This window comes from Ambystoma mexicanum, chromosome 13, assembly GCF_040938575.1.
Source record: "Ambystoma mexicanum isolate Mex_15411 chromosome 13, UKY_AmexF1_1, whole genome shotgun sequence".
NCBI lineage: Eukaryota > Metazoa > Chordata > Amphibia > Caudata > Ambystomatidae > Ambystoma > Ambystoma mexicanum.
In genome coordinates this window covers 607052112-607077013 of record NC_090938.1, presented here as the reverse complement: position 1 = coordinate 607077013, position 24902 = coordinate 607052112, and the positions used below count along the sequence as shown (strand labels likewise).

Here is a 24902-nt window from a genome sequence, read left to right as displayed (position 1 = left end):
GGACACTCGCCTTCATCTGCTGATGATGGCACTCCAAACTCCGCTCCATCGACTCCTTCGATGGACTCAACATCTATCAATGTGCTGCATGTCCTGCCACCTCGCCAATTTGATAGGTGAGTGGGAACAGCCACCTGTTGCCAGCCCCTGGCTCCGATTGGCCGACAGGATATTCCTCACTCTTAGCCTCGAGTCATCCCAGCGCTTTTTGCAGTCTCGCACTGTGCGTGCAGTGGTGCCAAATGCACTAACTTTCCTTGCCACTTCCTCCAAGATCTCCTTCTTCCTGAGCTGTGCTGGATGCCTGATGTCAGCACAGAAGACCACGTCTGCATTCTCTACAAGGGTATCTGCTAGCATGTTCAGCTCCTCGTCCTTAAATCTTGGATTCCGCAGGCAGGCAGTGCCTTTCTGGGTTGCCTTTGACATTTTCTTTGGGGTGTGTTTGTAGTTTAGCCTGAGTAGGTCCAGTCTGTGGAGGATGGTAGTGAATTGTGTTTTTAAAGATGGCCGCCGGTGCATTTCCCGTTCCGGCATGATGACGTTACTTCCGGGTCCGGTAATAACGGAGCCGTTTATACCACTATGTTATTACAGGTACCGCTATTTGGGGCTTGCCGATGGCGGAGGTGTTATGTGCGCATTTTATGATTATGCTATCGGGGGTTTGAAGGTAGTTACCGGCATGCCGGTACGGCCGTTACCGGCATGCATGTATGCGCATACTCGCTCACTCGTGATCAGCCAATGTTTGCGGGATTGAGGCTACACGGACATGTTGTTACTGGCATGCCAGTAATGGCTGTTTTTTACTGCGAATTTTGTAATGAGGCCCAGTGTCTCTCTCCCGCTCCGCTCCAGTCAAACGCATGCTCCCGAGTTTCTCTCTCTTACTCACCGGGCAGCGTCGTGTTGACAAGCAGTTCCTCTGGATACACAGGGCTGAGGTTAGGGTTTCACCACCTGTCCCTCAGACACCTTTGAGACAGGCACATGTCCCAAGGGAACAAGCATTTAACCGAACGCCACCAGCAGGACACAGGCTGCTCCGGCTCCTTGGGGGCACGGCTCCTGAGCCACGCTGCAGACCCTCACAAACACAGGGCCAGCGTCTCTGCACGCCGTTCTCCTCCAGGCTTCCACTCCTGCTGCTCTCTGCTCCTTGGCTTCTCGGGGCCAGATATCATCCCCAGCTCGCTCCCCTCCTTGTGAAAAACCACACCTTTTATAGTTGAAAAAACAGTCAAGTGGAGTCAGATGTAGGGTTGTAACGGTACATAGGTATACCGGTATACATACCGTGAGCACTTTCATGAAGTTCTAATAACCGTCACCTGGTTCATACGGTTTTACCGTGCGATTGGTTTGCACATGAAGGCTACAATGAGAACTGTGTGGCTCCTTTCGCAGCCGAGCTGAGAGGTAGAGTTTACCTGGCCTTCTTTCAATGGGAGCCTTCTGTGTTGTATATTAGCAACAGGCAGTGCTCATGTGAAATGGTCGATTAAACGAACATCACATCCTCGTGTTTGTTATTTTGCCTAATAGTTTATTTTGAAATCATAAACTGTGCTCCTTTCACAGTGCTTCCCATGGGCAGCACCCAAACTTCCCAGGGCCTTCGGCCGTGGTGAATAGTAAATCACCCCACAGATCAGATAACAGAGCTAGTTCTGTCATTTCCACTTGCTTGCAAGCTCTCAGGACCACGATGTGGAAAGGATGGCTGCAAGCCTCATGTTCGTTAAGGGAAAGGCAAGTTTAAAGTGTGCATGCATTTCTTTTGTTTTATTCTCCAAGTCAAAAGTATTGTAGGTGTTGCCGAGTCTCAGACTCTGAAGGTAAACAAGCTGGTTCACTAATCTTTTCACCCACCTCCTCCTCCTCACCTGTGGTCACGTCATTGGATGATCCTTCGATGGATAATTCTCTTCTCTCTCTCCAGGTGTTATCAGGCTTTTTTTTTGGTAGCTCTTAGGACGAGCTCTTCTGGAAGCCACCCTGCCTTATAGCTATATACCCGGCAGTGGGGTCCTCCAGTGAGACCACCCCACAATCAGGGAAAAGCTTTGCTGAAAAACCCTGAATAGGACCGGATGATGATGATATCCTGAATTCCAGAAGACACTGCTAGAGGATAGTTTCCGGCTCTTCTGGTAGTAGAAGGAAACTACAACTCCCAAGATGCACTGGAAAAACGTGGGATGTTTGGATGATGACTTCTCTGGCCAAGAGATCTTGAAAGCCCAGCAGAAATGGACCAGGAGGTCCGAGAGGTGAGTAAATGGTAAGTAAACCAGGATTTGGTTCACCCACAGGATTCAGGAAGGAATGCGCGCTACGTGTAGCCAAAAGAGGAAGAAGGAAAAAGTACCGCTAGGGACCGCGGCACCCAAAACGGCTACCGGGGCTCAGTGCAAAAAAAAGCGAGCTCCAAAGGAAACGCGGGAGGACAAAAGCGCAGCAGGTAGCGGAAAAGGAGCCAAAGGGAAAGGGCGCAAGGAGGGTAGGCAAAGGAGGGGCAAGGAGGACACAGCAGAGGAAAGGAACACTCGATCAGCGTGTAAACCCCAAGGGAAGCGCAGGGTTGCAACGCATTGAGTGATTCTTCCGACGCGTATTTAAACATCTCATATTCAAGGGAAAAGAAACACTAGAATGCTGCATGTGCTTTCACGAAAGCGAAGACGGCTCAACCCTTCCTCCATTGATTCCATAACTTCCATGGATGGCGGATCATGACACCGAGTGAGAGAGAGCAGCCAGGAGGCCCGCTGCTCAGCAACCCCTTCTCCATGAGCCTAATGTAACTATTTTGCCCTGCATTAGCAGCAGACATTCCAAGAGCTCTCTGCAATGGCAGCTCTGGGGGCTTGGCTGCTTGGGCTGCACTAGCCAGGCAAAGCCAAGTGCGGTCTTACTGTTGTGGATACTATGACTGGACTATACCCTATCTGGCTGCCAATGCCTGGTGATTATAGCCTGAATCCATATTATAGCACAGCAGCTGATTAGGATATTTTCTGGTGACAGCAGACATAAGAGGAGTCGGCACACCCACTGGACTCCGATATGGGAGACTTACAGGACTCAAGCAGACAGACTGAAGGTAAAGGGAGATTTGGAGTGGGTTAGGGGTTTAAACTGTGTAGAAAGCTTCTTGACCAGTACACATGATTTACCACGTCGGTCTGTGGGAGCCCTTTAGCTGGTATGTGTCTGCAGAATTATACATTTCCGAAGTGCAGCGAAGGCAACCAGGGACTTTTAGTTGAAAGTACCCTTGAGGGGGCCCATCAGCTGCCTCCATGTTGCCAGTCAGCAGGTTTATAACACATCAATAGATTCCTTTCTAGATTTCTTTCGTTCTGGTGCTTTAAAAGTGTGTTTTACTGCAATCTCTTTCCAGGGTGTTTGCTGATACCCTTTTGGCTGTCCCTTCCCCTGTGATAGGAATAAGTGGCATCACCTTGTTGCCTTTTAACATCGGTTCCACCACATCTGCCACTTGCTGACAAAGGATTTATAGCCTTTCAGGGGGCCTTTTAGTGTTTCAGCTTCCTCGTGGCTGTCTCATGATTATCGGCGGCTATTAACTACCGGCTGGATTTCTTTATCTCCATTATAATATATGTGCCGCAGGGTGCCTCAGACTGTTTCCCACTCCAAGTAGGGGGGCCCTCAGCCATGATGTTGAAATGGGCCCCCAAAAATCTTCAGCCAGGCATGAAATCAACTTTATAAGCATGCATTACACTGTTAAAATAGCTTGCATCACTGGCCTGTTTTGCCAGTGACTAAGGTCTCTCCCAAATAGACAGCGCTGCTTACAAGTGCGTAGGTGTTGCATGATCAATGGGATGGGTACGATTTTAAAGATCAGAATTGCTTGTGTCATTAGCGCTGGTCTGCTCCATGATACTTATAATACACCAGACAGATAATAAACTACTGGGCAAGGCTAGACCTGTCAAAAACATAATTCTAAACAATACCAATAGGAAAACAGAGGGATGTGACACCTTGAAACTTACTTCATTCCAGAAAATCATTTAAAACAGCATGACAGAAGTGGTGCAATGAAGGTGGGCGATTCTCTGGGGCTCCCAGTTCTTCACAAGCATAAGTCCCCGTTTTGAAAGGGGGGGGGGTGTATGTGACTGAAAATGCAAACAACATTTAAAATGTTGTGCATGTTCGCTTCAGTGGCCACCTTCGTGAGAAAGCTTCAATTCCAAGTGGTCTTTTAAGTGGCATGCCTCCCTGACTCACATGGTTAATGCTAATCCCTGCACTCTGGGGTTCCACTAGACTATCTTCATGTTGGGGGCGGATCCTTCAAATGTTGGTAGAGGTGCTAACGTCAGAGATTGGAGTGAAGTTCAATGCTAAAAGTATTTAACTCTCACCTTGATGTCTGAAACCGGACACTTAAGTACTGTTGTACCCTTGCAATCACTCCCCTGATAGGCAAGTGCTAACATTCCAACACCATTTCAAATGAGTAAAAATGTATGCATAGGCACGCAGTTGCTAACAATGAACTGCTTTACATTAGTAATTTAGGGCCTTTGTTAAGAGTACAGCCCGGTACCATTTAAAGTCTGCTTCAGTCCTGCGTGCTAATAGTCCTGTTGGTGAGCCTGGTCAAATTAACCTAGCCAACAATTTTCGGGGGTGGGGGACTAAGACCCATTTGCTCAATGGTTGTTGCACCACTGCCTGCACTACTTTTTCCGTTCCGAATACTTACTTTTGTTGTAGCTGGGATGCAGGGCCTCATTAGCCTGGTGATGAAATGTCTAGAGCGGGTGCTGCTTACAGTCACACATTCAGCACAGAAAACTCATTTTAAAAGAATATAGCACTATAAGTAAGCAATTTAGGCAGCTAGCTTATTTGCAACAAAGACAGGATAAGAGGATACACCTGCAAAACATCATAGATTCAGAGTTTGTGAATAATGCATACATTGAGGGCATTTAAAAACGATAGCTCCCAGAAAGATCATTTAATGAAAGGGAGGTGCAGTCAACCTCAACTCCCTAAAAGTGACTTCCGAAAGCAGGCCTTACAACCCCATACAGCCAGTGCATATGATATAATGCAGGAGTGTATTGCAATCTGCCAGTCATTTTATATGCACAGACTTTAATTACAAACATTTGTGGAAATCGCAGCAAAATCCGGCGCAAGCAATTGATATTATAGGACACACACCCAGTAGTGTAGTAGTAATCCCTTTAAACTATCAGGGTTTGGTGACATGAGCTATACCGAGATAACCGCGGTATACCATCATTTCACAAGGTGGTTATCATACCGTCAAAAAATATATACTGTGACATCCCTAGTCAGATGTGAAAGGTCATTATTAAATGCCTGAGCCTGCCTGACTCAATAAGTGGGACAATTGAGTTCTTTCTATAGTAGGTTTCCCTTACTTTCCCCATGTTGTTTCTATGGGTAATCTTTACTGCTCCTGGTTGCCTCTTCCTCGTCACAGTATTGGTGGAAAATGGGGAGGGTTTGATCAAAGAGTTTTGGAGGATAGATCTATTTTCTACTACTCTATCAGGGAATCGGCAATGGACATAGGGAAATTCTATAGCCTGTTTTTCCCTAAAGGAGATGGTTGCCCCCATTCCATATTCCTGATGGTTAATTATAAAAACATGAGTCTTGATGGTATTCCCTGTGATCTAGATTGGTAGAGGACGAATGGATATGAATATCAGACTCCCGTCTTTGTTTTACTTGTTTTTTCTTCCTTCCCCACCTTGGGCAATTGACTCTTTCCTTCCTCCCTCTTGGGTCATGGATGACGGGATTGGGATTAGGGAAAATAAGACCCAGATCAGGGTGACGAGAATCAATGTATCCCATGAAGGTGTCTGGGACTTCCTCCTCCTCTTTTATCACCCCGATGGAATACCCTGTCTCGCCTGGGGTGTTGCCATGAAGGCAACTCCCGATTCCCCTACCCAGGTGATCCTCCCTCGCTCGTCCACCCCCAGGGTTGGAATCCGAGAGCCATGGTCCTCCCCTGGCCACCTGAATAGAGGACTCTCGGAGTCTTAATAGGATTATGCCCCTAGGTTTCTCACAGTACATTAATCCAGTAGGATCCCTGAGTTCTACTCACGTTTTTGAACTTTATATAGTGTTGTGCCTATTTTTATTTTACAAAATATTGATTATAATAATAATAAAATGAAGATAAAGTGCCATATCAAACCGCCTGTCCCCAAGTGAGACTAATATATGGAAAGCAACCCTCAGTTGCAATCGCTGTACTGGCTTCCCCTTCAATGTCCCAGCTTCACCAACAAGGGCATCTTTAACATAAGTGTAATTGGTTATTTATAATGCACTTTATTCCCCAACGGTTTCTAAGCCCGGCCCCGGGGATCAAAACTGTGTTGCACCGTGTCATCTTGCTTCCAAGGTGAGCGTGTTGCCCCTGGGCAATCCTCCCAAGACCAACGTGCATTTTCTGTTTCTAGGAAACTTCAAATTAAGTGATTACATCCAGTAACAACCGAAATCCATAGTACAAATCATTGATGATTAGAAAGAAGGTGTATTACAATGCATTAACATTTGCACTCGTGTATAGACAATTGCAAGAGATACTGGACTAATGGAGAGTAAGAAATGGTCTGTTTTGTGCTTATAGAGAATTGAGAGGGCAAGTGAGAGTTCATGCCTGGCTAATAACTTGAAATGTTGTCTTCTGATGAATAATTAAACACCGTGTTCCATAAGTAAAAAACACAAAGTGAGCGATACATATCAGCAGGTGGTTGGCTGTGTCAATTCAAGACAAATGCATGCCTTTTAGAGTTTTTTTTATTTTTTAGAGGAAAATAAGTTTCTATTTCTCTTTTCTTAATCTTGCATTGTGGTGTGTCGTGTCCGGTCCAGTGAAGCTGGCTTCTTTAGCTGCTGTGGGGAGGGTTTCACCCAGACGAGGAGAGAAAACTCCGCAGTGACAGCTAAGGGCCCATGCAATGGAACACACCCACTAGGACTCTTCATACCCAAGGGCCCCACCTTACCTTTAAAAAAACAAACACAAAAACCTTGCCTTTAAAAAACAAAACAAAAAACCTCCAATTCTACAACCACCATGCACGCTTACCTACCAACGAAGACCTTTAAGATTATTAATCTCCGAGACCTTCATTCATTCCTGTATCTGTTTGTGTTTTATCACCTGTATCTAGATTTCCTTTACATTTGGGAGCTTTTTGCGTGTCGTCGGTTTCACTACCGACCACTCAAGTTTACCTCCTTTAAGGACTTAGATCAGGGAGGCACTGTGAATGTTCTTGTTTCTGGACTCAAAGCGTCATGGTAACAATTAGTACTTAGCCTCGTAGGGTATCACATTGTGAGCACATAACCCACGTGGTATGTACCTTACCTTGTAGCGCTGATCCTGAGACAAATTTCGGACCCCTTTCAGTTCCACAAATATTTCGTAGTGGGGGTCCAAGCCTCCGGAGAAGGGCCCTGCAATGGCAAAACAAATATATATTGGAACGCTGGGTTGATACTATGGAAATACACAGGGTATGTAACGAGACAAATTAGCAGAGGCCTAAAAAAACTGTGCAGTGTATTTAAAAGAGCAACACTGCAAACTAAACATGCAAGGGATAACCTGTAGGGGAATGTAAACGTAATGGCGCTGCTGAATGACGAAACCACCACCACCACCACCACGATGGTGAGAGAAGAAATTGACCAGAAACGCATTTATGGGAGAGATAAGGGACCACAAGTCCCTGCCCCCCAAGATGCCTCGGGGGTTCCACCACAACCAAGCTGCATGATACAAAGAGGTCCGTGTCCATTTTTAACAGAACATAAATAAACCCCGTCATGGTATTGTGTAGTGCGCAGCTGATGTTCAGAGTCTGCTTCCTGGCTGGTGTTGAAAAGTTTATTCCGATCTGATCAATTAATCCTGTAAGGCGTTTTGCTTTCACTGTAGTACATACGTTTTTTTTATGTTCACTACAAGTCATGCGGCATTTTCACATTTCTGTGGGGAATATATTGATCTCTTCAAATAACCACAGTTGAAAAGCATATTGATACATTTGTATGCCACAATGGTTCAGAAGGTAGCTCCATGAGTTCGGCACTAATTGCAGAGATGTGTGTTCATATGCCAGATTACAATACCAACATTCTGGCCAAGCCAACAAAGCTTTTAGTCTCCAAAGTTGATGAACGTGATACTCTAGAGGCAATATACTGTGCTACAAAACAAAATACTTGCACCAGTTAGCTCTAGTTATAAAATTTAGCATAGCATCAGTATGGTGCAGGTCTAGAGCTCGGGTCCCCCAACATAAGCAGCCGCCCCCAATGAAGAGCATAAAGTGTTAGTCGTGAAAGGTGATTAGGTAGCCACATTCTAAAGTATGGAACCGAAGTGTTGAGGCTCATACCACGGCTCTGCCACCAGATGATACAGTGATCCTGGACAAATCATCTATGTTGTCTTCTGTGGGAGAGTTTGCCTTCTCAGATTCTGTTGGCATTGTTTAGTACACTACCTACTCTCTCTTTTCATGAACGATATTTGCGTGGAAAGGTTTGTGACCGAAGAGAGCCAAGCAAACCTGAAAGGCTGTAGCAAGCTTATTTTCAGGTTTCTTGCACAAAAACAGCTTGCTTTTTTCCCCCACAACTTCCAATTTCTTCTGCGCATTATGAACAGCAATCTGAAAGTCTGTGTTTGGGTGCGTTTAAAGCTTCAAACCCAGTAGTAAAACCCAGATGACATTTTGTGGCTGACATCAATTAGTATTTTGGAATTTGGACGATTTCTGGATGCTGGAGAAAATGACGCTGGAGTCATTCTCCTTTCACATAACACGTTCCTTTTAATTTACAAAAAGAATATTGTCTAGATAGTCTGTGACTTGCGAACTTTCTCAGTATGGTCTACAAAACAAGGCACGATTTTAGTATACGAAAGTCACATTTTCACAAATAATTGCGCCTTGATTCATGACAGAACTATGAAGCAACGTGGCAAAGTGCAGAAATGTCAGTCTGTGCTCAAATCTCAGCTTCTTTCAAACCAAGTGCGGCCAGAATTGTCAGCCCATAAGAGTGATTTAATTATCAGGGTATACCCCCTTAGAAAACGCACTCATGGTTTAAATGGCGTTGAGAGCTTCTTTATATGTAAAAACAGTGACCACCGATATATTGCATACCACAAAGTAATTTGCCTGCTACGCTGCTCACATATCCTCTCTTCACTCCCACCCCTACAAACTCTCCATGACCCTCCAGGCTGTGCTTCCTCCTCCAAGAAATCGCTTACCATTCTCCCCTCTCTCCAACAATTCCTTTGCCTTTTATTTATTCGCTAAAATGACAAAAATTCCGAACCCCTTGTACACCCTCCTGTCTCTCCCTCGCCAGTCTTTCTCCCCATCGCTTGTCAGTCCCACCCTTGCCTCACCCACTTCTGTCCCACCTCCCAGGCTGCACTCATATATCCTCCTCTGCCAACCCTTCCTGTGCCACCACTGACTCCTTTTCACCACAAACTATTAAGCAGATTGTGCCCATCACCTCCCACTACCTGCTCATCCATCCGTCTTCAACCTCTCCTTCTCCAGTGGCTCCTTTACCACAGATACAAAATTGCCACTGTCATCCCAGTAATCAGGAAACCCACAGCCGAACCACGCAACCCCTCCTACTACAGACCAGTCTCTTGTTCGTCACCACTCTAAAATCCTTGATCAGGTAATCTTCAACCATATAGCTATATCTTGATGCTCACTTGCTATGAAATCCCCTCCAATCAGAATTCCAGAGCAGACTCTCTACCGAAGCTGTTCTCACAAATGTACCCAATTCTTTTATCACTGCTCACCGCTCTCACAGCTCTTCCAGGCTACTAGACTATCTGTTCCCCATCCAAATGCATCCTCCTTTTGGGTTCAAGGACCATAGCACTGTACCGTGTAGCCTACTAGCTCTCCGATTACTACTCCTCCATCTCCTGGAACTCGAACAGCTCTTCTCCCAAACCTTTCCCCACTGGGAGTACCCCCAGGCTCTGTCCACTGTGAGAAATCTTGAGGGTGTCCTCACTTCTTTCCCCAATATATCCTTCTCCCAGGTGGCCAGGGAAAGGCCGTCGCTTTCGTATTTTGACCCTGGGGGTGGATATGCGAGAGAAGACACCCTGGGTGGAGGAGATTTTGAGGTCCAGGGGGTGAGGCACCCTTGGAAAAGACATGGTATCCCCCATTTCCTTTTTATAACGAGTCAAACGTCCCGCACGTTTTTATAGGCTATTACCAATCTCTTCCCTATTTTGTCAGAAAACCATCCTCCAATATACACCAATCTGGTACTGAGTCGAGGAAGAAGAAACATAGAAACATACATCCTTCCTTCCTTTATTAACTCCGACCACTCTGGTACTGGTACGAGGAAGAGGGATGGCGAGTACCAAGACCGTTATACAGTTGAAGAACATTGCCTGCAACAGAGGCCAAAGGGGTGGTATAAAAGGCCCGCTCAGGCGAGGCTAATGAGATCACCTGTGGAACGCTTGCAGGAGAACCCGGAGGTGAAGGCAGGGAGATGCATGTCCGAAGAGCCAAGAAGCTGCAGAGTCGTTGCAGCAGAAGCGGATTGTGGCTGGAGCATTTTGAAGGTCTCTGGTGGCAGGGTTGGTCTGCCGACCTCCAGTAGTCAGGAGGACTCCCTCTCCGGTTACCTGAAGGGGCGGAGACCCTGGAAGAGAGGTGTGCCAAGCCAGGAGCAGCAACAGCCAAAGAGAGCCTGCCAACACGGAGAGTAGCACCCGGAGTCAGCATACCCAGTGAGTCAAAGCAGGCTGAATGACTCCGGGATGCTGTAGTGCGAACCGCATGGTTTATGCAGGTCGGATTGCTCGCGAGTGAGCAAGGGACCGTGTAGGCAATCGGAATGTCAGTCCAGCTTAAAATACAGATGATTGATGATTATTATAACCTGAAGGTTCAAAGAAATTAATGAAAGGATGTGAATACCGGATTGTAAATGAAATGAAACAAGGCAAAAGAAGTGCCAAGAAAGCAGTGAACTTTGAAAGTGTGAATAAACCTGTGAACGGGGTGCAAATTCCAAGCAGGAGGGTAAACTGGGAATTTGGGTTTGCTTTATTTAATGTGACTGATTGGAGGAAAGTGAATCTAATTTTGAATATCAAACAGAAAGAAAGCAATTATAATTGAATGCCACTTGGATTGAAAGCAAGTATAATATACTCTCTGATCCAAAGGAACTGTGAATTGTATAAAATCGAAGAAACAAGCATTGGCAAGTGCCATAAGAATAAGAAACTGAGTTGTGTAAAGTGAAGAAAACAAGCATTGGCAAGTGCCATAGAAATAAGAGAAACTGTATAATTCGAAAGATTAAGCAGTGACAAGCTTTGACAAGATTTGATAATCTAACAAGTGAATAGTGGTAAAACAAGTATTGAGAAAGCTGCAAGAGGGAAAGTCCAAAACCACTGTTAAGATGAAGCAATGGCAGGATAACTGTGGAAAAGAAGCAAGTAAGTTGTGTTGGTTGCATGACCTGTAATGGGAGGACCGTGTGGTGCGCCTAGACCGAGTACACCCAACTAAAGGAAAAGCCACTTATCTCAGCTATAAATTTGGGATTGAATGCCTTGCTAAAGCCCGTGTATTTTGAATTTAAGGAAATTAACTTGGTGAAAGACACAGAAGCCTAAAAAGCTGGGAAATATCCCAAGGAATTGTGGTGTTTTGGAACACTGAGAGACTTGAAAGCATGGGAAAGGGAACCCCGCAGCTTTTTTTGGTAAAGTGAACTGTCTTGAATCCCGTGGAAGGGAGAACGTTTTTCCAATCAAGAGCTGGAAGAAGCTCTGATCTTTTGGTTGAACACTTCTCATTTTGACACCGACATCCCCACACATTTTGTACAAGTAGCTGTGAGGGCAAGTGTAGGTTTTGGACACACACAGACGAACAAGTTACTTAGCAACTGGTAACTGTTAGGGAGAATTCTCTCTTTAGGCTGAATTTCCCAACCTAGTGAGTCCCCCAGCAGCTTTGCTGGATTTCTGGAGTTTGTTTTTTTCTCCTGCCAAAAGTGAGACTCTCTTTCTCCCACTCTTGGACATGATTTATGGTGTTCCTTCGACTGTTAATGTGTTTTATGGGCTATGGGGTCCTTTACTCCATAGGGTCTCATGTGTTTTTACTATGTGTGTTACACAGCACCCTCCGTGCAGTAACACAGGGGTGTCATAGTGGCACCCCACCATAGACTCCATACCATGGGACTGACTACTGTCTCCCAGGGCATGTAAAGTCACCATTGGCTTTACTAGTCCCAAATTATTAACAGAAACCAGTACAAACCATCATATTGTGGACGTACTGGTCGGGGCAGTTCGATTGCCCGGGGTCTGTTAGTCGAGGGGGCACGTCTCCGTCCCCCCTGATCGAGTTTTGGCTGGTGGCAGTGGATACTACTTTTTATATTCAACCGCGAATATTTCCCTATGGGATTTTCCCATTGTTCGAGGCCATGAACTTTAATTATTTAATTCTCATAGCCTCGAACATACCGCTGGTTTATTTAATTAATATTAATTCGCCGGTTGGTATTTTTTGCCAGGACTCGATTCTAAAATGGCGTTTGTGTTCTCTTCTGTGACGCCAACCCAAGTCGAGCCCTTTGTTCCACTTTTTTGGCGGGCTTCTCCACAGAAGCCTCCAAAAGTGGTGCCACTCTGTCTGGGTACCACAGGGAGTGTGGGAGGGGGTTTAGGCACCCTGGACTGAGTTACCTTGGTAACTCAAGTTGCACTCTTGTGTGATTGGCCCAAGTGGTGAGCCGGCCGGCTCACCACTTAGCATGTTTGATTGACAGCTAGGCTGAGTGAATGGGGGTATGCTGCATAAAAGAAGGGCTTTGGGGACTGGAACTTCAGAAGTCGCCACAGGACCTGAGAATCCGACGAGGGAGAAGCTGAGCCGACCTACCACGACGACACCACCGGTGGAGCCCTGCAGAACCGACTCACCACTTCCCGACGACAGAGAAGATCTCCCGGCTGGAGAGGCTTCTTCCCCTGACTGGTGGGCACAACCAGTTTACCTTCTTCTCTTCGCACCCCAGCCTGGCTTGTGGTCGAATTGCCCGTGCCAAGCACCCCGGCAGCCGGATAGCCACTTACCACTGGACCGCGAACCAACGGACCGCTCCTTGTACCTGAGAAACTCCGCGGCTGGTTTCTTCCCTGGCAGTGCAACGGACTCCTGTCTTCCTCCCCGACGAGATCCTCTCTTCCCCCAGACGAAGCACCGACTTGCATCCGCTGCCAGGAACAACTGCCCCCGCTGGAGTATTCTCACCACTTTAAGGTACCGTGTCCGCCAGGCCTCCCTTTCTAAAGATTGCTACAAGGTAATAATACCCCCTTAACATTCTGGACTGGGCTGGCCGCCTTGACCTTCTAACTGGTCCCTTTCTTTTGGTCCAACTCTTTTTTTTGAACCTTTGCAAGACTCTTGTGCACTGCAACCGTGTGACCTTGGACACATTTCGGTTGATCCTCTTAAAGTGGATCCGTCCTACTGAACTCTAACTTCACGGTTTTACTTTGCCTTCCTCTCTTGTGTGTTCTTGTAAAAGTGTTGGGATCTGTTTCAATTTATTCTCTGCTGTTCTCTCCCTTTTAAAACCAATTATTAGAGTGCCATCTGCGTTAAGCGCTCACCGCTGTCTGAAAATAAGTGGGACTTTACTTAAGACTTGTCTAATATTCTTTTAAGGGAGTGTATATCTTTTAGTGACCGTGTTTTTGAATTGCTTACTATTAGTGCCTGTGTGTTTTTCTAGATGTGGTTTTAAATAAATAATTATATCTCTTTTACACCAAGCCCTGGTCAGTGTTTACTTGTTCTACCGTGTTCTTTTGACCTATTGTGAATACTCTGTATACTGCCTAAATCTTCTTGAGGGAAGTCTGACTGCTCAGCCACAGCTACCAAGTGAATCTGTGTGGTACAGACTGCTACCAAGTGGGTTTACTGCCAAACACCTGTAGTCTTAAATCTTTTGCAGTGGTCCCAGAGGGAACTGCACAGGTTTCTGCCTAACACTGGTGGCAGCGGTGGGATTTGTATTGAGTATACACTTTAGAGTGCTTTTTGAACACTTTAGGACAACTAACCACAGAGCTTAGCACTAAAAAGCTGATTTTCTAACTATGTCTGCTATGGAGAGTTATACCTTAGAATCATTGTCTGCCAAAACTGCTGATTGCTTAAAAGTATTGTGTAGACATAAGAATCTCTCTGAGAAGAGCAAGAAAATGGAACTTATAGAAAGATTGTTAGAAAACCAAAGTCTGGGTGGTACAGAGGAATCTACCCCCCCCCGCAAATGTAGAAAACAGTGATGGTATTGATCTGAATCAAAGTCTTGATAATGAGTCAGAAGAGGAAAGTATACCTAATGAAGGTAGCCACTCTGAGCCTCTCTCTGCCTTACCTACTGTACCTACTGGGCCTATACCAGGTCCTACATGTAACCCTGCTTATTTTGAGCTTGAAAAAATTAAGCTTGAATTAGAGTACAAACGTTTTATTGCTCAATCTGAAAGAAACCAAGAGCTAGAGTTCAGAAGAATGAATGCCCAGGCTGAGCAGAAGCAAGCTGAGTTAAGACTCAGAGAAATAGAGCTTAATCATGAACCAGAAATGAAAAAGTTGTCTGTGGAAAATGCTTCTCTCTCCTCTGGTTCCTCTAGGAGTTCCAGTCCCAAAAGACCCTGGATGCCTAAGGAATTAGTGGGTATGTATGAACATAGGTTGGATGTGTTGGATTGGTTAAAAATGTTTGAGTATAATCATGGGCTCCAGGACATCACAGGGAATGAGTTACTTCCCTGGTTGTTCTCTAGGTTTACCACTGTTGCAACTGATGTGGTAATGGAGTTGGGGGAGGTGGATAAGAAGGATTATGAATGTGTGAAACTAGCTTTGATAGCTAGATTTGGGAAGACCCCTTCCCAGTACCTTAAAAGGTTTAGGACCCTCAAAAAGCATGATGGTACCCCTTGGGCTACCTAGGTGAGTGAAAGTTTGAAAAACTTAGAGGGATGGATTAAGGGTTACAGAGTTAACACTTATGAAGGAATGAAGAATCTTGTAATGTTGGAGTCAATTTAGGATGCCTGCTCTTCTGAGCTCAGACAGCACTTGGCTGATTCAAAGGAATTAGATTCCAGGAAGTTAGCTAAGGCTGCTGACTTGTGGGTTGCCAACAGGGCCACTCACAAGGATTCTGGGGCTACTCAGAAAAAGGATGAGGGAAAACAGCCAAAAAAGGACAACAAAGAGAATTCTAATAATTCCAATTCCAAAGAGGGCCCCAAACAAAACCAAAAGGGTAAGCCACAAGGAAAACCAAATCAGGCTAGTGTGCCCCCTGGTGCCAAACCAGAAGGAGGTCAGAACAAGCCACCATTCCAGAAAGCATTTGGTAAATGCTTTGTTTGTGGCTCTACTGACCATGTGAAAGGAGATCCCAGATGTAAGGGTAAACCTTCAGGGGTCCAGCTTGTCTCAACCTTCGCTCCAGAGGAGGAAGTACAAATGGCAAGTGGAAACTTTCTATTACTGGCTGATGAACCCATTGGAGTCTCAGCCAGTGTTTCTTTAGTGTCTCTGGGTCTGTGGGAACAACAGAACTTAGATGTCTATAATTCTATCCCAGATAATACTAAAGAGTATTATAATGACAATGTCCAGGTGAATGGTCAGGAGACTTCTGCCATTAGGGACACTGGGGCCAGCATAACTGTGGTGGACAAATCATTTTTTCAGGCTGAGGATGTTGCTAAGGCACCCAAACGGCTCACCAAGTTAGCTGGAGGGCCTGTGTAGATGCTTCCCCAATTTCCAGTTCTCATCCAGTGTAATGACATGACTGTGAAGATACCTGTCAGCATACAAAGTGAGGTGCAGGAAGGGTTCTGCAGGGTAATGACTTGAAAACTCTTGGAGTAGTGTCACATACCCCCAGACCTCCTAGTAAAAGGTTACAGGAGCTCACCGGACCTGCAAGGGAGAGAACCATGAGAGGTACTCCCAAGGAGATGATGAAGAAAGAGATCACTCCTGCTCCACTGGAGATGTCAGCTGCTGTGTCTAAGAAACTAGAAGCAAAAGGGAAACCTAAAACTTCTAATAAGAACCTCACAGCCAGCACTCCAGTGCAGCCAACACGGACTTCCCCTAGGTTGTCCAAAGTTACACCAGTAACTCCCCCTCCAGCTGAGGCTGAGAGGGAGGCACAACCCTGTGTAGTTGAACTAGACTCTGAAGAAGAGCTAGTGGAAGGCCAGGAACTCATTGGAGATCTGGATCCTGTTGACCATCCTGAGCTGCAGTCTTTACTGGCAGAAGGTGGACCCAACAGGGCAGACTTCAGTAAGGGACAGAGAGAATGTCCAACCCTGGAAGGTCTTTGCCACCAGACAGATGCTCAGGCTGAAGGGCAGGAGCCTGGGATAAATAGGTTACACTGGGAGGATGGCCTCTTCTACAGTGAACCAACAGAGTCTGCACCTGGGGACAACAAACGACTTGTAGTACCCGAAGAGAACAGACCACAGTTCTTGCAGTTAGCCCATGAGATTCCTTTGGCTGGTCACTTGAGTTTCAAGAAGACTAAGGAAAGGCTCTCACTCTACTTTTATTGGCCAAAGATGGGGGCTGAAGTAGATAAATACTGCAGGAGCTGCCACACCTGCCAGACTTCTGGTAAGGTTGGCTCCAAGAATGTGGCACCTTTAGTGCCTCTCCCTGTAGTGGGAGTCCCATTTGAGAGAGTAGGGATTGACATTGTTGGTCCCCTTGATCCTCCAACTTCCTCAGGCAACAGGTTTATACGTGTTGTAGTAGACCCTCTACTAGATACCCTGAGGCAATTCCTATGAGGACTGTTACAGCTCCGGCTGTGGCTAAGGCCCTCCTTGGTATTTTTACCAGGGTTGGGTTTCCTAAGGAAGTAATTTCTGACAGGGGGTCGAATTTTATGTCCCACTACATGAAAGCCATGTGGAAAACCTGCAGAGTTACTTACAAGTTCTCAACCGCATACCACCCTCAGACAAATGGATTGGTTGAAAGGTTCAACAGAACCATGAAGAGCATGATAGGTGCTTTAGAGGACCCCCTTAAAAGAAAGTGGGACCTTCTACTGCCATGCCTTCTCTTTGCTTATAGAGAAGTCCCTCAGGAGGGAGTAGGGTATTCTCCCTTTGAACTTATTTATGGTCATCCGGTCAGAGGTCCATTGGCCCTGATCAAGGAGGGGTTGGAGAGTGCTCCTTCCCCCAAACCAGTCAGAGTGACTGACTATGTGATAGGTCTCCGAAGGAGAATGTCACAAATGATGGCAGAAGCAAGTGATAACTTGAAAGCTGGACAAGCATTGGTCAAGCAATGGCATGGCTAACATGGTCGAGTTTACTCAGGACCAGCTAGTTCTCGTTATGATTCCAACAAGGCAGAGGGCCTGGCAAGACAAGTGGATGGGACCCTTCAAAGTTGTGGGTAAACTTGGAGAGGTCAACTATCTGGTGGACTTGGGCAACCCCAAGGAGGCTCCAACAGTCTTCCACACCAACAGACTAAAAGCGTATGTCTCCAGACCTGATGTAGGAGCTTTGCTTCTAGCATCATCAGAGGAAGAAGAAGAGAGTGAAGCTCTTCCTGATCTCTTCAGAGGCTTACCTTTAGACAAAAAGATTGAAGGAGTAAATCTCTCTTCAAATCTGACACCTGAGCAACAGGAAGAGTGCAAATCAATGTCAAATCAGTTTGCCTCTCTGTTCTCACTTTCACCAGGCTTGACCCCTTGGGGACAGCAAGAAATACTCACTGGTGACTGTCTGCCAGTCAAAAGCAGAGGATATCGAATGTCAGAAAATGTCAGAACCCACATCAAAGGTGAGGTCAACAAGATGCTTGATCTCGGGGTAATAGAGCCCTCTACTAGTCCATGGTCTAGCCCAGTTGTGTTAGTACCAAAGGCAGGATCTAAAGAACTTAGATTGTGTGTGGATTACAGAGCTCTTAATGCAGTCACCAAGACTGATGCCCACCCTTTGCCAAGGACAGATGAGTTGGTGGATAGACTTGGTGCAGCCAAGTTCCTCAGCACATTTGACTTGACGTCAGGCTATTGGCAAATAGCCCCGACAGACCATGCCAAGGAGAAAACTGCATTTTCTTCCCCAGTTGGCTTATACCAGTTTAAGGTTATGCCTTTTGGACTGAAAAATGCACCTGCAACTTTTCAAAGGATGGTAAACCAGGTTCTGAATGGGATGGAGGACTTCTGCATGGCATACTTGGATGACATAGCAGTGTCCAGCAAGTCCTGGGAAGAACATGTGGACCACCTGAGATATGTTTTGCAGGCTCTTGGAAAGGCCAGTCTGACCATAAAGGCAAGTAAATGCCAGATTGGACAGAGTAAAGTGGTCTACCTTGGACATGAGGAAGGAGGTGGTGAAATAAGGCCTTTGCCCAGTAAGATTGAAGCTGTGCAAAATTGGACAACACCTACTACTCAGACCCAGGTGAGAGCCTTCTTAGGTCTCACTGGTTATTACAGGAATTTCATTGAGAACTATCGGTCCATAGCTTCTCCACTGAATGTCATCTCCTCTCCTAAATTCCCTAAAAAGGTTAGGTGGAATGAGGAACGCAATCTGGCCTTTGAAACCCTGAAAAAGGCTCTTTGCCACGCCCCAGTACTCAGAGCTCCTGACTACCACCAAACTTTCATTGTGCAAACAGATGCTTCAAATGTAGGAATAGGTGCAGTCCTCAGTCAACTGGATGGGAAAGCTAGGGAGCACCCCATTTGCTTCATCAGTAGAAAACTGAAGGATCCTGAAACAAGGTGGGCAACCATTGAACGAGAGTGTTTTGCTATTGTGTGGGCTCTGAAGAAGTTTAGGCCATACTTGTATGGTTCTACTTTTGTCATTCAGACTGACCAACAAAGATGGTTAATGCAAATGAAAGGGGAAAACCCAAAACTATTCAGATGGTCAATCTGCCTGCAAGGGTTTGATTTCACCATTGAGCACAGGTCAGGGTGTCACCACAAAAATGCTGATGGTCTCTCTAGGATGTATGTCATCGACTAGAGGTATGAGATTCATCCAGGAGTGGATTAAATCCTCCTGTCCCTTAGTCTGGAGGAGGGGGGGGGGCGAGTGTTAGGGAGAATTCTCTCTTTAGGTTGAATTTCCTAACCTAGTGAGTCCCCCAGCAGCTTTGCTGGATTTCTGGAGTTTGTTTTTTTCTCCTGCCAAAAGTGAGACTCTCTTTCTCCCACTCTTGGACATGATTTATGGTGTTCCTTTGACTGTTAATGTGTTTTATGGGCTATGGGGTCCTTTACTCCATAGAGTCTCATGTGTTTTACTATGTGTGTTACACAGCACCCTCCGTGCAGTAACACAGGGGTGTCATAGTGACACCCCACCATAGACTCCATACCCTGGGACTGACTACTGTCTCCCAGGGCATGTAAAGTCACCATTGGCTTTACTAGTCCCAAATTATTAACAGAAACCAGTACAAACCATCATATTGTGGACGTGCTGGTCAGGACAATTCGATTGCCCCGGGGTCTGTTAGTTGAGGGGGCACGTCTCCGTCCCCCCTGATCGAGTTTTGGCTGGTGGCAGTGGATACTACTTTTTATATTCGACCGCAAATATTTCCCTATGGGATTTTCCCATTGTTCGAGGCTACCAACTTTAATTATTTAATTCTCATAGCTTCGAACATACTGCCGGTTTATTTAATTAATATTAATTCGCCGGTTGGTATTTTTTGCCAGGACTCGATTCTAAAATGGCGTTTGTGTTCTCTTCTGTGACTCCAACCCAAGTCGAGCCCTTTGTTCCACTTTTTTGGCGGGCTTCTCCACAGAAGCCTCCAAAAGTGGTGCCACTCTGTCTGGGTACCACAGGGGGTGTGGGAGGGGGTTTAGGCACCCTGGACTGAGTTGCCTTGGTAACTCAAGTCGCACTCTTGTGTGATTGGCCCAAGTGGTGAGCCGGACGGCTCACCACTTAGCATGTTTGATTGGCAGCTAGGCTGAGTGAATGGGGGTATGCTGCATAAAAGAAGGGCTTTGGGGACTGGAACTTCAGAAGTCGCCACAGGACCTGAGAATCCGACGAGGGAGAAGCTGAGCTGACCTACCACGACGACACCACCGGTGGAGCCCTGCGGAACCGACTCACCACTTCCCGACGACAGAGAAGATCTCCCGGCTGGAGAGGCTTCTTCCCCTGACTGGTGGGCACAACCAGTTTACCTTCTTCTCTACGCACCCCAGCCCGCCTTGTGGTCGAATTGCCCATGCCAAGCACCCCGGCAGCCGGATAGCCACTTACCACTGGACCGTGAACCAACGGACCGCTCCTTGTACCTGAGAAACTCCGCGGCTGGTTTCTTCCCTGGCAGTGCAACGGACTCCTGTCTTCCTCCCCGACGAGATCCTCTCTTCCCCCAGACGAAGCACCGACTTGCATCCGCTGCCAGGAACAACTGCCACCGCTGGAGTATTCTCACCACTTTAAGGTACCGTGTCCGCCAGGCCTCCCTTTCTAAAGATTGCTACAAGGTAATAATAACCCCTTAACCTTCTGGACTGGGCTGGCCGCCTTGACCTTCTAACTGGTCCCTTTCTTTTGGTCCAACTCTTTTTTTTGAACCTATGCAAGACTCTTGTGCACTGCAACCGTGTGACCTTGGACACATTTCGTTTGATCCTCTTAAAGGGGATCCGGCCTACTGAACTCTAACTTCACGGTTTTACTTTGCCTTCCTCTCTTGTGTGTTCTTGTAAAAGTGTTGGGATCTGTTTCAATTTATTCTCTGCTGTTCTCTCCCTTTTAAAACTAATTATTAGAGTGCCATCGGTGTTAAGCGCTCACCGCTGTCTGAAAATAAGTGGGACTTTACTTAAGACTTGTCTAATATTCTTTTAAGGGAGTGTATATCTTTTAGTGACCGTGTTTTTGAATTGTTTACTATTAGTGCCTGTGTGTTTTTCTAGATGTGGTTTTAAATAATTATATCTATTTTTACACCAAGCCCTGGTCAGGGTTTACTTGTTGTACCGTTTTCTTTTGACCTATTGTGAATACTCTGTATACTGCCTAACTCTTCTTGAGGGAAGTCTGACTGCTCAGCCACAGCTACCAAGTGAATCTGTGTGGTACAGACTGCTACCAAGTGGGTTTACTGCCAAACACCTGTAGTCTTAAATCTTTTGCAGTGGTCCCAGAGGGAACTGCACAGGTTTCTGCCTAACAGTAACATTCTTTCAAGTGGATGTTCCTCCAACGTATTCCTCATCTTAGATGTATTCCATCAAGCTTTAGCTGCTTTGGAAACATTTTCTCGGCAGAGGGTGCCGTGCGTCGATGTCGTCGAGTCGATGGTCACTTGAAGGCCTTCATCGAGGGTGACGTCATCGGGTGTATAAGTAGCACGTGCTGCGCCCAATGGCCTCAGTTCTGTTTTTCCCACCTTCCTTATTGATTTCTCATTGTGTAGACTGTGCCGGCAGATAGGTATTTGCCTTGCGAGAGTTAGAGTGGCAATAACCCGGAAAAATCTACAGAGGGGTAGGTTGGGAGGGCGATGAGGAATACGTTGGAGGAACATCCAATCGAAAGAATGTTACCAGTTGATAAGTAACTTGTTCTTCGAGTGGATTGTGTCCTCCAAAGTATTCCTCATCTTAGATGGACTCCCAAAGCAGTATGGACAATTTCTGTGGAGGAGGGGTTAGATTTTTTCATACCCTTAAATGGCTGAATATAGTACTGCTTTACCAAAATGCAGCTCCTTAGACTGGGAAGCATCCAGGCTATAGAAATTTTAAAAAGTATGCAGTGAGGACCAAGTTGCTGCTTCACAAATAGACCTTACAGGAACACCTCTGCTGATTGTCAGATTGTTGGCATGAGCTCCCCACCCCTTGAGTGAGGCATCTGTCACTACTGTGATCTCCGGCCATGGTTGCCAAAAAAGTTCTCCCTTCAGGATATTCTCTGAACAAGTCCACCATAGAAGATCTTGACGAACCTTGTCCGGAATTTGGAGCAGATCCGTCATTCGACCTGAGAACTGGGACCTCTGAGTCTTTAGAGCCCATTGAAGGGATCTCATTCTCAGACGTGCCTCTGGCACCAGAAAGATGCAGGATGCCATGAGGCCGAGTAACCATAGAAAGTCGTATGCCTGAAGATTTTGGACATTTTGGAATTTGGAAACCATCAGAAGAATGTCTTGAGCCCTCAACCTGGGAGGTGAGCTCTTTCCCAGGGATGTGTCTAATACAGCTCCTATATATTGGAGCCGTTGAGAAGGTGTCATTTGTGACTTCTTGAAATTGAGGGAGAAGCCCAGTCTGTGGAGGAAGTGGCAGGTGACTTTCAGGTGACCTAGTGCCTGTTTTGCAGAATGTGCTCTGATCAGCCAATCGTCCAGATAGGGGTAGACGTGAATCCCCCCCTCTCCTGAGGTGCGCTGCCACCACTACCATCAGTTTGGTGAAGACCCTCGGGGCGGAGGTCAATCCGAATGGCAGGACTCGAAACTGATAGTGTGAGTCGCCAACTACGAACCTCAGGTATTTTCTGTGCTTGGGATGAATTGGCACATGAAAATAAGCATCCTGGAGGTCCAATGATACCAACCAATCCTTGAGTTGAAGGGCCTGAAGGATCTGAGAAAGGGTAACCATCTTGAACTTGTCCTTCCTGAGGAACTTGTTCAAGTTTCTTAAGTCCAGGATGGGTCTCAGTCCTCCATCCTTTTTGGGGATCATAAAATACGGGGAGTACCATCCCTTGTTCCTCTCCGCTGCAGGTACCAGTTCTATAGCACCTTTCTCCGGCAGGGTTAAAACGTACTGCTGTAAGAGAGGGTCTGAAAACTGCAAAGGGTGTCTCCCTGGTGGATTGCTTTGAGGTTGCGTTAGAAAAGGAAGGCAGTAACCTTGGGCTATTATTTCTAGAGCCCAAACATCTGAAGTAATGGCTCGCCATTCTTGCAGATGCTGGGACAGCCTGCCTCCTACAGGTGTCTTGTGATGCAAGTCCTCAAAGTGGTTTTGAAGCGGTTGCTGCAGCCGCTGATGGCAGAGAGGCTGTAGCTGAAGCTGGCTTTGCACATTTTCCTCGTCCACCGCAAGTGGCCTTTCTCTGGCCCCTCTGACTGGCCATTCCTCTCGCCTTCCCATATGAGGAGTAGTAACGATAGGATCGTCCCCTCCAAGATTGACCTGCTGCACGAAAAGGCTGAGGTTGCCTGATGGCAGCTCCCAAAGACTTGGCAGCTGCTTTTGAGGTCTGCAACCTCAAGGCTCTCGTCAGCGTTGCTGCCAAAAAGGTGAGACCCGTCAAAGGACATGTTCAGGAGACGGTTCTGCACGTCTGGTGCGAAACCCAACTTCCGTAACCATGCAAATCTGCGCATTACCGTGCAAGTGCCCATGGACCTGCTCACACTATCTACAGTGTCTAATACAGATTCAAGGGATTCCTTCATAGCCTCCTTTCCATCTCTAACGATGGCTAGGAATCCTTCCCTTTTGTCCCCTTCTGGTATGTGCTCCGCCGCCATCGCTATGCACTCCCACAGAGTGTACGAAAAATTTGCCAAGGCACATGTGGAGTTGGTGGATTTTAACGCCATACTCCCAGCTGAAAATACCTTCCGTGCCCAGCCATCCACACGCCTATCGTCCCTGTCCGGAGGGATAGAAGGGTACGCCAGTTTGTTAGAAGCTGTGGCTGCCTGTATGACCAAACTCTCGGGAGTGGGATGTTTAGATAGTTATCCGGGGTCGCTACTGGCAGGGCGGTATTTTGAAGTAAGGGATTTATTCACTGGCGGAATAGAATCCAGAGTCTCCCAATTTTTGGCCACCTTATTTTGCAAGGCTACGTGAAAAGGTAGTATTGGGTCTTCAGTGGGACCATGAGCCAATATGTCTGTTAGATCATCTTGGATGAATTGGGCTGGAGGTCTGGCCCATCCTAAATAATCTATTACCTTTGTCATTAGCTGACAGTATGACTGACTGGCATGTTCTCCTGGTTCCGGTTTACCAAAATCATTTTCAGGAGATTCATCAATACCACTCGCATTGTGCAGAGATTTAACCAAATCCCTCATCCTGCTTTCTTCTGAAATCAGGCATTCTGGGACATTTGGGGTTTTGCCATATTCTAGCCCAAAAGGTACATTCACCTCATCAGATTTTTCCTGTTCCTCAAAAATGGAGGTCAGGGACTTGAAAAACTCCTTCCTAGGAAGAGGTTTAAAAACCTTTTCTGGGAGAGGTGGAGGAGGAGTATTAATGGGTCCTGAAGGCATTGCAGGTCTTGTAGCCTTCTCTTTCCCTTTTTCTGGCTGATTTTGCCGAACTGGAGGTTTCGGCGTTGAGGGCTTCGGGGTCGACGTAGACAGAGGCATCGGCGTAATACCCATCTTCGAAGGCGCCGGCTTCGAGGGCGTCGAGGCGCTCTTCGAAGGCTTGCCCTTCGAGGTGTGTTCGGTCTCGGAGTGCGTGAGTGACCTTGAGCGGTCGACTCGACTCGAGCGGCTTTTCTCGCTCGGCGTCCTGGAAGGTTCTCTATCCTTCCTCTTTCGATATCCGGGCTCGAGGTTGCACAAGTGTGGCAGCGATGACGCTCCCAGCCGGCTTCGAGGAAGGCGCGGACCGAGGCTTCGCTTTCTCGAACACCTCCATCATTTTGACCCTGACTG

General features: G+C 46.6%; 1 protein-coding gene across 6 annotated transcripts in view; it reads right to left on the bottom strand.

Moving 5' to 3' along the window:
* The window catches only part of GHDC (GH3 domain containing), a 410758-nt gene that overhangs the window by 150614 nt on the left and 235242 nt on the right, over window positions 1-24902 (bottom strand). For all 6 annotated transcript variants that reach the window (XR_011283072.1, XM_069634469.1, XM_069634467.1 and 3 more), the window contains one exon: window positions 7430-7518. Coding sequence is in view for 5 of the 6 variants with exons in the window: in XM_069634469.1 (XP_069490570.1) it covers window positions 7430-7518 (89 nt within the window). In the remaining variant the exon portion in view is untranslated. The remainder of the gene's footprint in view (window positions 1-7429; window positions 7519-24902) is intronic.